This window comes from Rhinolophus sinicus, chromosome 3, assembly GCF_057876585.1.
Source record: "Rhinolophus sinicus isolate RSI-liver-muscle chromosome 3, RSI-T2T, whole genome shotgun sequence".
NCBI lineage: Eukaryota > Metazoa > Chordata > Mammalia > Chiroptera > Rhinolophidae > Rhinolophus > Rhinolophus sinicus.
Window position 1 is genome coordinate 155,282,734 of NC_142503.1, and position 13,663 is coordinate 155,296,396.

The window sequence follows — 13,663 nt, forward strand, 5'->3', positions numbered from 1 at the left end:
ACAGCTGGGTGTCTGTCCTACAACCAGCTTAATTCTGACACTATCCTGAGATAACACCAGATTCGACAGGTGAAGGGCTTATTCCCACAAGACCGCCCTCCACTTCAGACACCATTCACAAGCCCAGGTTGTTTATACTTCTTACCTACTCATTGGAGGTTACCATGACCCCCTCCTCTTTGGACTTCACATGTCAGTTGCAAGTCCAAGTGGTTTCCTGTACTTCTGATTGGCTATAAATCAGAGGTTCCCATGCCCCCTCTTCGGGTTCCATGAATTGGCTAGAGCAGCTCACAGAACTGAGGAAACCCGTTCACTCACTAGATTACTGATTTATTACCAAGGATATTAAAGGATACGAATCAACAACCAGATGAAGAGATACACAGAGCCAAGTCCCAAACAAAGGAACTTCTGTTCTTGTGGAGTTTGGATCCTGGAATGTGGCACATGGAAGCATTCTGGTTCGCTAACCGGGAAGCTCTCCCAACCTAGTCCTTTGGGTTTTTATGGCGGCCTCATTACATAGGCAAAGCTGATGAGATCACTGGCCATTGGTGATCATTCCAATGCCACTCCTCCCCTGCCTGGAGATCAGGGTGGTAGGACAGAAAATTCCAGGCTTCCAATCACTTGGTGGGATAATGGCAACCAGCCCTCATCCTAAGGTGAGGTCCACCTGTCACCTCATCAACAGAACAAAAGACATGTTTCTCACGCTCATTGCTTAGGAAATTCAAAGGGTTTTAGGAGCTGTGTGCCAGAAAAGGGAACTTAGACCAAATATGTATTTATTACAAATCATAATATCATAATACTATATGCATGGAAGAAAGCAGTATCAAGGATCAAAAGAAAAACTGATGGACCACCTGAAATATTATTTGAGAGACATTAGTACCGAATAGTTTATTTTGATTGAAAGGTAAATTTTAGGTGTTTGTTTACAATCTTTGACCTTATTTCTCATCCAGGTGCTATGCTTACATTTGAAAAGATTTCATTGGACAGCATATTTAAGAAACAAAGTTGATACATATGTAGAATTTCCACTGAGAGGCCTAGACATGAAATGCTACTTACTAGAGGTAAGGTAATTACCTTTGTTAGCATGGTGAAAAAATTGTCTTCAATAAAATTAAGTCTTCATAGACAGTGGGGAGAGGTCATTGAGGGAGGAGATACTGAAGCCACTAACTCGGTCCTGGGATGCCTTCTCCCTTGTTCTGTAGCCCGAGAACAGCGGCCCCGAGCACTGCCTGTACGACCTGGCGGCGGTGGTGGTGCATCACGGTTCCGGGTGAGTGTCGGCCGGCCGGCGTGCCGGGGAATAGCCGGGCAGACCTGCGCTTTTATACCAAACTCCCTAAAAAACGGATTCAGATACATGAAAGTGGGTGAAAGAGAACTGCCTTCAATTTTGGTGTGAAAGAATATTCCTGAGTGGATGTGAAGCAGGAAGGCACATGAAAGCAAAATGGAGCGCGTTCATTTGAGCCCAGTATTCAGAACCCAGTCTGTGGTCCACAAAATCCTGCAGCCTCTACTCCAAAGTTATTTCCTTTGCCAGTTGACAGTAAATGGGGAGAAATGGAAAATTATTCATAACTTACTTCATGTCCTCTACTTTAAAGATTCATTTTTTATTTTGTTGAATTCTTGATTTTTCTACCTTGAAAGTTTGTATTAGGGGCATATACCTTCTGATTTCTGGTCTGTTTGAGAATGGCTAGTTTTACCTTCAAACTTCCAGACTGCTGTTACGTAGGCAGACCACTGTCCTTGCTGGGAGTCCTTTTCCCTCAGAGTTTTGCAGACAAGCTCCATGACCTCACCACTCATAAGTTAGCAGTTACAAGTCCACTAAGGCTGACTCGTACTTTTTTACAGGCAACCTGTTTTTTCTCTTTGGAAGGTTGTGGGGTCCTGATAAGAAATCATATCAGATATGTTCCTGCTTAATAGTTGACAGGGACAATCTTAGCCTGGTGTCTTCAGCTCATGGAAATTTTATTTGTTCCACCCATTCTCCCTTCTCTCCTCTGGAACCCCTGTTAAATGTACAGTGAATTTCCTGGGTCTTTCACACATTTTAACTATTCTTTAATGTTTTCCATCTCTTTGTTTCTGAAGATTGCCACGGCCTCCTTTTCCAAATCACCAATTTGGTTTCATCTGTATCCAAATTGAAAAATAGCCCCTCCGTGAAATCTTTATATCATGACAGTCACATTTTTTCTGATAATGTTTTCATAACAGCCTATTCTTATTTTATGGTTGCAGTATCTTCTTGAAACCATTGGTACTAATTAGAATTTTTAAAGTTCTCTTTGGTTTTCTGCAGTAAATTCCTCAGTGATTAATTGCTTTACTGTTTTTCCTGTCACTTCTCTTTGATATTTGGTTGTTTATTCAGAATCATAATAAATGAAGGATGAGATTGATCATTATTGGTAAATGGTAAGGGTTTTGCTAGCTGTTGTGAAAGTCTCTGTTGTACCTGGAGGCTTTTCTGACGGGGCGGGCTGCCTCAGGCTCCAGTGAGAGTGGGTGGGTCATACTGACAGAAAAAGCCCAGGTGGCCAGGGGAGGGGGACGGTGCTTCCCTGGAGGCAGGTTACTTTCTTAAGCTCAGTTTTTTCTCCAAGACTCTGACTGGAAATCTGGTTCTCAGTTTTCCATGTTTCCATAGGCCTTGACCTGTGCTTGTTAGGTTGCAAGTTCCTTAGCTATTTGTTTTTCCATTAATCCAATACCATGTGAACACTCCTTTATGTGTTCTAGAAAATGCTCAATTTCTGATGAGTCAGAGGCACTCTTCCCTGTTTTCCAGTGTCAGTATATTCCTTGTCATTTCAGTGGGTATTGAGGAAGAGAAATACCATCTTAAACCACAAGTCTCTAGGATTTATTCTTTAATTATAGTACTTACTAAAATTTATTGTATATCTAATAAGTTATATGGTTGTACAGTTTCTTTTGTGATTTCTGTAGTTGCTGTCTTTGATCTTTTGACTTTTCCTTACAGGGTTGGTTCTGGACATTACACAGCGTATGCAACTCATGAAGGTCGCTGGTTCCATTTCAACGACAGCACTGTAGCACTGACTGATGAAGACACGGTTGTGAAAGCAAAGGCCTACATCCTTTTTTATGTGGAACGCCAGGCCAAAGCTGGGTCGGATAAACTTTAATACCTCCTCTAAATCGTTATTTGTCAACTGTACCGGACAAACATTTCCAATTTTCCGTAAATACTTGATCCAAGATTTAATTTCATTATGCACTTTTCAATTTCCTATTTTGGGTTTAGTTTTATTTTGTCAATGGTAGTGACTTTTTGAACATGGGCACCAACTAATTTTTTTTTTTTTTTAGTTCTACCAGAAAACCTCAGCAGATATTTTGATTTGCTGCTTTAGTTGTAATAATTCAGTTTTTATATGTAGTTCCAAGAACTTAGTACTATTTGGCTTTTTTATATTAATGTTTTCAGTTCTCACTCGGAGGCACATTTACATCAATGCTTTGTTTCTCTAACGTGCTGAAAGCAAGGTATGTTCCTGATGTGAAGGACAACGTAACTGCCTGCTGTGCTGGAGATCTGATTGACTCTGAATCGAGAATAATGTGTGCACGTAAATTGTGGCCCACGAGATTTCAGTGACTGCTCAGTAATCATTCTTATTGCTTGTAAATGATAACAGGGCATCGTTAAGTAGACCAGGTAACTGATGCTCTTAGTAGCTCTCAAGGCTGCTGTTCCTCAGCACTGAATAAATGTGTTGGTTCAGTGGTATCTGTACTGAAAATTCAAGAATTACTCTGTTGGTTTTTCTGTTTGGGGGTATTTTTTGTGTGTGTTTTCATGGAGGAGATAGGAGTACAGAAAAGTCCAAATAAGACCAAATACATGTAGTGTTTAAAAAATTCTGTGACCCAGCTACATGGTATATGTGTTACCAGTGAGATGCAACCACAGCTTCTGTTTGCTTTTTCCCCCATTCGTCGTAGCACTGGGGACAGTGGCATATCTGCTTAGTCTTTTCGCTGGGCCATCTGGGGGTTGATGCTAGCCTCCAGCGTTGATTTTGACCGTCACCTACTCTTCATGTAACACTGTAGGGTCTGCTTCTACAGAAGGAAATGAGAGTCTTTATTACTCTAGGTTTTAAAAACTCTCAGTGGCCTATCTAGATAGCAGAGCAAATTGAAAATATTCTCACTTTGAATAAGTAGAGTTTCTATTCTTGAGTTTAGTAGTCTTTGTTTTAAAACTGTTTCCAAGAAAAATAGGTATAAACACTATTTAGATTTAACTCAAATTGAAATTTGGAATCAGAATCCCATCTAAAGATGATTGTGATTTCTTCAAGTGTTCCAAGCTAGTGTGTTGATTCTGGGTGGTGATGACATTACTTATAAATTACTGAGAGAGAGAAGGAACTCCAGAATAGGTGGCAGCATAGACCACACTCTTCTCAGGTTCATCTCTGGTCCCTATTGTTCTTTTCCTCTCTTCTCAGTTCTGTACAAGTGGTAACAAGGGGCAGAAAGTATTTCATGTTAAGCCAGCCAACCAGACTTTTAGGTAATTCTTCTATTAGAAGAAGGAAAAATGGTGAAGATTTTAAGTGTGTGAATGTAAAAGAAAGTCTGGTGGCTGCCCTCCTGGGTCGGATATTTGAAGTTGCAGGAGCAGCTGTGACTCCATTTCCACATTAATGTTAGCTGCCTAAATCCCACATTTCCTCAGCAGAACACATCTGCTAAACACTTGAACATGACTAGGAGCAAATTACAATTATGTTTAACCTTGTCCTATCCAGTAAGGCAAGGCGGTCACTAGACACAAATTTAATTAAACTTAACTCAGTTCGTCAGTCATGCCAGCCACAGTTCCGGTGCTCAGCAGCCACGTGCAGATCTAGAATGTCTCCAGCAATATCTAGGGTTTTCTTGGACAGCACTCGTCTAAATTTTCACTCCAGAGAAAAAGCTTTGCCAGCATGTTTAGATCTTACAACTTAGAGTCTAGAAAATATGAAGAGGGGAACATGTATTTAAAATGGTTTACAATGCTAAATTACATTAGGTTGAACCATGTGAAATTGTGGTATTTGACTCTTTGATCTACAAAAATGAGTTTCACATAATTTGATCTAATATATCATGACATTAACACCACATCTAATTGAAATGTGCATCTCCTTTGATCTTGCGAAGGATTTCCTATGAATCCGGGCTCTCTTGCTTTAGAAGGTACACAGCTGTATCTCCTCCAACTTTCACACTAGATGGTTAGTCTCTGAATGGGCAGCTGTTACAACTTCAACAATAACGCCTTGGTTGATGTTGGTGGAGAAAAGCTGTCTTTTTATACCAGATGGAATTTAGCAACAGACCGCACTACTTTCTCAGGGAAAGTGGTCCTCAGACAGGCAATACTGTTTGCTGAAGAGATGAACACATCTCCTCTGAATTTTTGTAGTATTTTTACTGCTTGATTTTACTTAAGCGGAAATGTTTGAACGATACCATGAAGGCTCTTTGGAAAAGTGACGGGATCCATCTGAATTGTGCACTTGAGCACCAGTGATGTAAATGTGCCTATTTGTATTTTTAAAAATTTAAGTGTGTAGCCTTATCACACCTATTTTAAAAGCTGATCTTTTTGTGCTCTTCAGGGCTTTTTCCCTTGTGCCATGCTGTCTCGGGCATGTATGTGGCTGCTTGCTCAGAGCTTACGCTGAGGCAGGGCCTCACGCCGCTGAGTCACATGGCTCCTTAGACAAGAAAACTTTCTCAGAAGTCCTCCCACACACGTGGGTGATAGAAACAGTTTGTGGCAACACAAATCTCTCTCCATGGTGGAGAAACCTTTGCTTATCCACTGTATTCTACTCAGTGTCTAGTGATGACAAATGTAATAGAATTAAACCAGTAAAGTGTACTGGCCCTGGCTGAGTGTTAAATGTGTATCTCACCTGTGGAACCTACTCAGCAGCTCGGTTTCTGGGATTGGGGACATATTTATTTCTTAAAGCCAAACCTCTACTTCATTGGATTTGTGTACATAAGTCTATTTAGATGTACTTACCCCACTTCAACCTCCAGCGTCCCCCTTAAACTGTCTCACGTCCCCTCTGTTGCTGAAGTCGCCTCTTCACTCGGGCCCTGGAAAAGCCCATGAGCGGGCTGCTCCCGCAGCCAGGGCGGGGGTCCCAGGTGGCCCGAGTGGAGCCATGGGAGCGCTCCCACAGCACGGGGCGAGGCGGCACATGGGGGTGGCATGCTGCAGTCTCGGGCCGCACTGCCTCACGGGACACAGTACCTACCCCCGCGGGTCTGAGCGTAGCAGACTCCAGACTGCCCTCCACAAGTGCTGGTTGTGCTGTGATGTAATCGTTTGCCATTAAAACCTAGTTCATACGATGCCGAGAGGGTTAACTGTGCAAGTGACCGATTTCATTTAAGTTGTATTCACATCCCCTTTCTGCTTCACCAACCTGAATTGTTTTATGGAAAGTTTCATTAAAGGTCTGGCCTCTTTCCTGTGGACTGTTATTTCTCAACACCTTTCAGTGGAGCCCAGTAAATGATGGACTTGCTCAAGCTCTGTCAGTGAACAGGAGTAAGTTCTTCCAGAACTCAGCGTCGGGGCTGGCGCTCATGGGCCCAGGGGAAGTGACCTGCAGGGGCAGGTGGGACAAGAACCTCTTGTGCCTGCAGTCAGGTACCTGAGGGAGCCCACCTGTGCTGAGGGAATCATACTGTCTCTCCTTGTGACAGCTGCTCTCTGAAAAGTGAGGTCTGCTTGCCTCCTTCAGAGCTAGACTACACTGAGGAACCCGGTTTTAGGCTCTGAGCAAAGGATATTGGTCATCTTTTAAAGTAAAACAAGTGCTGTTAAAAAATATATATATACATTCTGCTTTATAGTAAGCTCCTATGTACACTACCTGCCCCGTGTCCCCTGCAAACAGATAAAAGAACCACCCTGGTCCACACTCATTCTCCTGTTACTTACTTGCCTGTTCCCATCCGTCTTCTGTAACTGAAGACAGTCGCCTGCAGCCCAGATGGTTTTGCCTGCGGGTCCTGCATTGCACACTCCCTTTGGCACTTTGCAGGTCAGGGACTGTGCAACTGCTGTTGCTGCAGCCAAGGAAAGGAGCCAAGCTCCACACAGGCAGAAAGGGAGGTGCTGTTGTCACCCACACCCCGGCCTGAGCCAGACCCCTTGCCCACAGGCAGGCCCACCTTGCGTCCTGGGACACGGCCTGCAGCCCACCTGGAGCAGCAGAGGGCCAGGCCCTAAGCACTCACCCTGCCAGGTGCCCGTGTTCCTCCTGCAGCGCTGCGGGAGCCACGCGGAACCAGCACATGCCCACTGTACTGCCTTCTAAGAACCCGAATGAACTTATTTCCAGGGCTCAGCCCTGTGGAAAGCACTGGTTTGGAAAGGATTTGGGGGAGAAAGTAGAGATGATACGGCTTTCCTTAAACCCATCTGTGCCTCTGCAGCGTACCTTTTGGTAGAGAAGCACAACTAGAGCCCAGACAGGCTTCAGCTTTCAGCTGTCATTTTGAACAATGAACATGATTAGCTTGAAATATTAGCTAATTACCCTTTCCTTGAGAAATGCTGCTGCTTTAGCTGTTCTGTTTATGTTGTTTTTAAGAAAAATCACCCCTTCCGTTTCACCTTGGCAGTGGTGGGGTAACTGAGGCACAGAAGACAGCTGAGCCTGGCTTCTCAGAGCAAGCGAGATGGCCAGCATGGCTTCTGTCCTTAGCTGCATCCTGCTTTTAAAGGCAAAGCTGCACCAGGCCTGACCAAGTGTTATTTCCAGAAGAGGGTCCAGCATAGTAACTTCATTCTTGTTACTCCACACAACTGGAAACAAAGTATTTCTCCTTCCACTTCCAATTAAATGGGAGAAGGAACAAAGGTAACCCCTGAGGTGGTGGTCCCTGGTCTAGCAGAGGAAGAAAACGCACCTCATTACTCCATCTGCATGTTTTACTATCAGCGTCCAACAAACAGAACAAACCAGTACACAAAGCTAGGCCTTCACAGCAGGGGAGTTGCGGTAGGGTCCCAGGTAGGACTGGCATTGAAGCTGAATTAGAAAATGGACGCATTATTGAGAAATCTCAGTTACTTGAGGGGAGAACTTAACGGCTAAGATCTCCAGGCAGTTTGCAGAGTTGGAACTGAAGGCATCCAGGAGGACGGTGGTATGTGGCTGGTTTAAAAGGGCAAGCTTAGACTAAAATACTTTAAAATTGTTTCAAACAGTTTTGTATGAAGAGCTACCTCTTCCATCCTGACATGTTGGGAAATACAGGCAAATAAAGCAGGACACTAACTGGAAAAATGTAAAACCAAGTAAAAAGTTTAAAACATAACACAGAGAAGCTTGGAAATATAAGCTACTTAAGATAAATCTTTTGTGAAACAACTCAGGATAAAACAGCCAGTTGGAACCCCTTTGCCTGGTGGATGGAGGGCAGCAGGATTTGAAGGGTCAGCCTAGCCTGGACAAACCATCACCACTGAGTAAAAATGACAGGAGAGGCCTGACCCATGGCTTCTGCTTACAGATCTGAACACAAAACTGGCACCCTTAGCTCCTCACGGACAACTGGTTTCTCCCTCCTAAGAGGGGAGCAAAACACTGATCCTGACGTATATACTAGAAAAGAAAACCAGATACTACTTAGTCCCTCCCAGGGAGGAGCGCCTACGAGCCCAGACAGGTGGTCTGGCCAGCCACCTAGAATGAAAATGCCTCGAGAAAAGGCAAACGAACTTGCTGCTGAACACCACTGTCAGCTAAAAGAAAAAGAAATCCCTTTTAAGGAAACTATTTAAACTTCAATAGACTGCTTTTCTGCCAGGATTTTCAATTCCTCTGAACATAAGCCGAGCCACAGACTGTTGCACGTATGTCTGGATCCTGGCTTTCCCCCCACCTCAGAGCTTCAGCACCAGTTGTTAGCCAAAAATAAACCCCATTCCACAACCATATATGTCCACCAGCCCGGAGCTGGGGAGGAGCAGCAGGAGTAGGTCAGGCCCGGGGCCCGCCACACGCAGTGTGGCCACAGTGCACCATGCACATCACCCAGCTCAACCAGGAGTGCCTGCTGCACCTCTTCTCCTTCCTGGACAAGGACAGCAGGAAGAACCTCGCCAGGACCTGCCCCCAGCTCCAGGCCGTGTTTGAGGACCCTGCACTCTGGCCCCTGTTGCATTTTCGCTCCCTCTCAGAACTCAAGAAGGACAACTTCCTCCTCAGCCCGGCGCTCAGGAGCCTGTCCATCTGCTGGCACTCCAGCCGCGTGCAGGTGTGCAGCATCGAGGACTGGCTCAAGAGCGCCTTCCAGAGGAGCATCTGCAGCCGGCACGAGAGCCTGGTCAGTGATTTCCTCCTCCAGGTGTGCGACAGGTAGGTCGCCCCCTGAGCAGCGCTGGCTTTGGCACCCAGAGCTCTGGGAGGGTTCTGGGGGGCAGGGAAGAGCAATGTACGAGACCAAGATGGCTCTGCCCCAAGGAGCCTTGGGCCAGACCCGCCAGGCCTGTCCACAACACAGTCCCCAGAACGTAGGTAAAATCATGAGGGAAACAAGTGACAAGCCTCTTAGCCTCACAGGTCCCGGAGCTGCTTCTGCAGCCGAGAGAACTGGGCTGTCGCTGTCTGGGCCGCTGTCCTGCCTGGCAGCCCTTCAGTGCTGGGGGGGGGGGCCAGCTGGGCCTGGATTTTCAAGGTCAGACCCCGGAGAAAGGCTCCTAGATTCAGCAATCAGCTCAGCCCTCCACTCCCTCTAGCAAGTAAATGCCAAGGCTTGTGAAACACAACTGAGGAGAGCTGGGGTGCTCTGGGTTAGCTGAACTGTGCCAGGCTAGGGGGGTAGGGGTGGTGATAAATAGTCATGGTTTCCTCATGAGAAACTTACTAATCTTCATGGTTCCCCTGGGGCACGGTGTTTTACCCTCATTTTTCAAATGAGCAAACCAAAGGGCTGAGAGGTCACGTGATTTGCCCACACTCTAGGATTGCTAGGTTTTAGCAAATAAAAATTCAAGACACCCAGTTAAATTTAAATTCAGACAGAATAACTTCTTGCTGTATGTCCCAAATACGTCCTCTTTTGATCTGTGGACCCTGCCTGGACAGAGGCCGAGCCGCAGGCCAGGCTCCCTTGGGGTCAGAGCCCCACGCAGCACACAGACCTGCTCAGCCGGCCTCTTTCTGATCCTTCACCAGTCCCAGAAGGAAAGGCACCCCTGGGCTACTGACAAACTAGGCTCAGCCACCCTGAGGCCTCCCAGGTTACAGTAGCTGCTGTTTGCAGGCAGCATGACAGGAATGGAAGAAGATACTGTAGTGGCCCCACCTCTCTTTTTCAAGGCAGTAGGAAGAAAAGAGAAGATGGACTTGGGACTGGGCCAGGCCATTTTGATGGTTTTAACAAAGCCCAGAAATCCGACTGGAGGGTGATATGCACGGGGAAAGCTTGGCCTGAAGTTCCATTCTTCCTGTAAAAGAACCAGATGTAATCCTCCAAACCAGCAAGGGGCCCTGGCATCACGAATGTGTCAAGGGCTTGGTGGTCAGGGTTCTGTGCTGAGTCCCCAGTTCTGCCACTGGGACCATGTGACCCCAACCCAAATATTTCCATTTGCAATCTCCTTTCATCTGTAAAATGGGGTCAATTGCCTATCTCACAGGCTGAGGATTAAATGACACAGTAGCACTGGCACATACGGTAGTAGGTACAGATGAGTATGATAAATCTGGTTCTTCTGGCAGTCGGCTGGGGGTTGGTGAGGAACAGCTGGGGCTGGCTAGGCAGGGAGGTAGAATCATCAGAATTATTCTAAAGGTTCTTCCAGGAAGGGATCACTCAACACCCTTGGAGCTTAAACACCTAACCCTCATAACCACCCAGAAGGCAACAATTTCCCCCACTTGACAGATGAGGAGGTGGCCACTCAGACATTTGTCCTGGGTCAGACAGCAAATAAATCACAGGCAAGTCACTTGAACTCTCTGGGCCGGTTTCTTCATTTACAAAACTGAGGGTGCAGAGGTTGATGTGAAGAAAAGGAAGGCAAGTGAACTTGGGAAGATGGAATGGGTTCTGTGTGATGTGGCAGTGCCGGCTACTTTAGTTCCTTACCCCCGTCCCCAGGCACAGGGGAGCCGAGGTGGCCCAGGCAGGTGCACTCAAGGGACTAAGGGGGAGGGTGATGGGAAAACAAAAGAGAAAGGGCAACTCCCGGTGCAGACTCCAGCTTCCTCTGGCTACAGGGAGCCCACGACAGGTCCTTGAATGGAAGCAGTGTGGTTCTGTTTATTCCCGGGAGAAGTTTAGAATTGCCCATAGAAAGCCCTGTGCAGGCTCTTCACACCCCAAATCTCACACCTCACAACCTCACTGATAGGCATTATTCCCTCGCTGCCCCACCAGGAAAATTGGGCTCAGTGAGTGACTCGGCGCAGGTCACACTGCGAATCAGCCAAGTGTAACTTTGCTTAAGATCTTTTTCTCCATTAGGTGCCGGTAAGGCTGGGGCAGAGGGGCCGCCAAGCTTTCTGGACAAGTTACCTGTGTCCTTGACTACTCACCTCAGGCATCCTTCTAGCTACCTCCAGTTCCTGACCTTTTCTAGCCTGGGGTCGTCACAATGGGGATGCAATCACTGAAACCAAGGCTTGAGAACCCAGAGCCAATACTCAGAGACACGCCCCCCATCAGCTCCCACTTCAAGGGCTGGAATGGGCCTGTCTCTAAGCCCGCGCCCCCCCCCCCCAAAGGAAACCCTTCCTCCCTCTGCCAGGCGCATCAGGGCCTCAGCGGGAAGCTAGACCGCAGCGGTCACCGCGCACCACGCACCGCTTCCCTCGCCCCCACCCAAGGCAACAAGTCCAGAGAAAAACCAAAGCAACTACAGTTGTCCCTCCTCGCAGCAGCAGCCCCTCTGTCCCAGCAGGACCTGGGCTTGGGTTCCTCACTGGGGGCTCCTGGGGCTAAAGCCACGCAGATTAAGGGATGGTGAGTGGAGTGGTAGAAGCGCAGGGGAAATGCGACAGAAGCCCTGGTTCAGATCCAGGCGGCAACTTCCTTAAACTCAGTGGGCCCGGTTCCTCCTCTGTCAACCGCGGCGAGTCCTGCCAGTGACCCCCGAGCCAGCGAGCTCCCGCACGGGCGTGGCCGGGGGCAGGCTAATGGCGCCCTCCTCAACCGGGACCCGCGCGGTCACCGCGTTCTCTCCGCAGATGCCCCAACCTGACGTCCGTTACGCTGTCGGGCTGCGGCCACGTCACAGACGACTGCCTGGCGCGCCTGCTGCGGTGTTGTCCGCGCCTGCGCGTGCTTCGCCTGGAAAACTGCGCGCGCGTCACCAACCGCACGCTGGCGGCCGTGGCGGCGCACGGGCGCGCGCTCCAGACGCTGCACGTGGACTTCTGCCGCAACGTGAGCGCGGCCGGCCTGCGCCGCCTGCGCGCCGCCTGCCCGCGCCTGGTGCTGCGCGCCGAGCACAGCGCAGCCATGATACCCGACCAGCCCCCGCGCGGCCCGCAGGCGCCCGGCCCGGCCCTCCGCAAGCTGCTCCCGCGCTAGGCCGCGAAAGGACACCGGCTCCGGCCCCGGGAGGAAGGAGTGACCTGGCTTCCGACCCTTGCTCCTCCAGCTCAGACTGGCGCCACGTCTCCTGAGCCTCAGTTTCCCCGTCTGCAAAATCGGGATACGAATGCCTACCTCACGTTACGATTTTATACATAGAATGAGTGCGAGATTAAATGACCGGATGCTTGGAAAACAGGGTGTTTCTCACTAAACACCAGAACCTTTCCCGTCTCTCTTCCGCAGAGCGGGAGGCGCCTACACCCTCCTCGGGAACTGCGACCGGGTTGGAAACGTGGTCACTCGAGCTCGCTGGCCGCGCTCAGAGATAGGCAGGGACTGGAGAGGATCCCGCACTGCGACGAGCAGCGCGCCCTGGTAACGGGACACAGTGGTCCCTGCGGACCTCGGAGGCCCCGCCGACTGCGCAGCCAGGCACAGGCTTTCCCGGAAAGTGGCCACGGTGCTGCGCCAGCGAGCGGTGCGAGGGGAGGAACCCAGCGCAGGGGGCCCGAGAGAGTCGCCCAGTGCGCGACAGAAGCGCCCAACGGAGCTCGGGCGAGAGACGCCAGGGCCCCGGCGCGTGGGCTTCGCTCCGCGCCTTTGCCGGCCGCTCACTGTTCCTCGGGCAGGTGCGTTCCGAGGAGTTGACTGTACACGCGATTCCAGAAAATTCGCTTGTGATTCTTCCATAAATTGCACATAGCCTTTTTTTTTTAAATAAACTGTTCTCATAAAGGAAAAAGGAACTTCAAAAACCCAAAAAGGAAAAACAAAAGCACCGGCCCTGATTAGGTTCCTTGAATAATGAGACCATTATAAGATGATGCAAAGTTAGATTTTTACCAGTTGGATTTGCTGAATGTGGGCACACGCCTGATCTCCAATTTCAAGGCTTTATTTAGTCACCTGTGTACCACTTTTAGCCACCAAAGTAAAGCCTCCAGGTCCCAGGTACATGGGAAAACTGGGAAAGTGGGGAAGGCAGGGAGCACCGATGAAGGGTGCTCCACCCATCACC

The 13,663-nt window shown here is 48.4% G+C and overlaps 2 protein-coding genes across 5 annotated transcripts in view; both read left to right on the forward strand.

The window, feature by feature from the left end:
* Window positions 1–6,553, forward strand: part of USP3 (ubiquitin specific peptidase 3) — a 79,260-nt gene extending 72,707 nt beyond the window's left edge. For all 4 annotated transcript variants that reach the window (XM_019755364.3, XM_074327606.2, XM_074327605.2 and 1 more), the window contains 3 exons: window positions 975–1,088; window positions 1,233–1,300; window positions 3,029–6,553. In XM_019755364.3, coding sequence (XP_019610923.2) covers window positions 975–1,088; window positions 1,233–1,300; window positions 3,029–3,194 — 348 coding nt within the window. In that variant the 3' untranslated portion in view covers window positions 3,195–6,553. The remainder of the gene's footprint in view (window positions 1–974; window positions 1,089–1,232; window positions 1,301–3,028) is intronic.
* A 2,199-nt stretch (window positions 6,554–8,752) lies between these two features.
* On the forward strand, window positions 8,753–13,420 carry FBXL22 (F-box and leucine rich repeat protein 22). The gene is made up of 2 exons (XM_019755339.3): window positions 8,753–9,458; window positions 12,294–13,420. The coding sequence occupies exons 1-2, from the start codon at window positions 9,124–9,126 to the stop codon at window positions 12,637–12,639; spliced, it is 681 nt and encodes a 226-aa protein (XP_019610898.3). The 5' UTR covers window positions 8,753–9,123; the 3' UTR covers window positions 12,640–13,420.
* The last annotated feature ends 243 nt before the right edge of the window (window positions 13,421–13,663 follow it).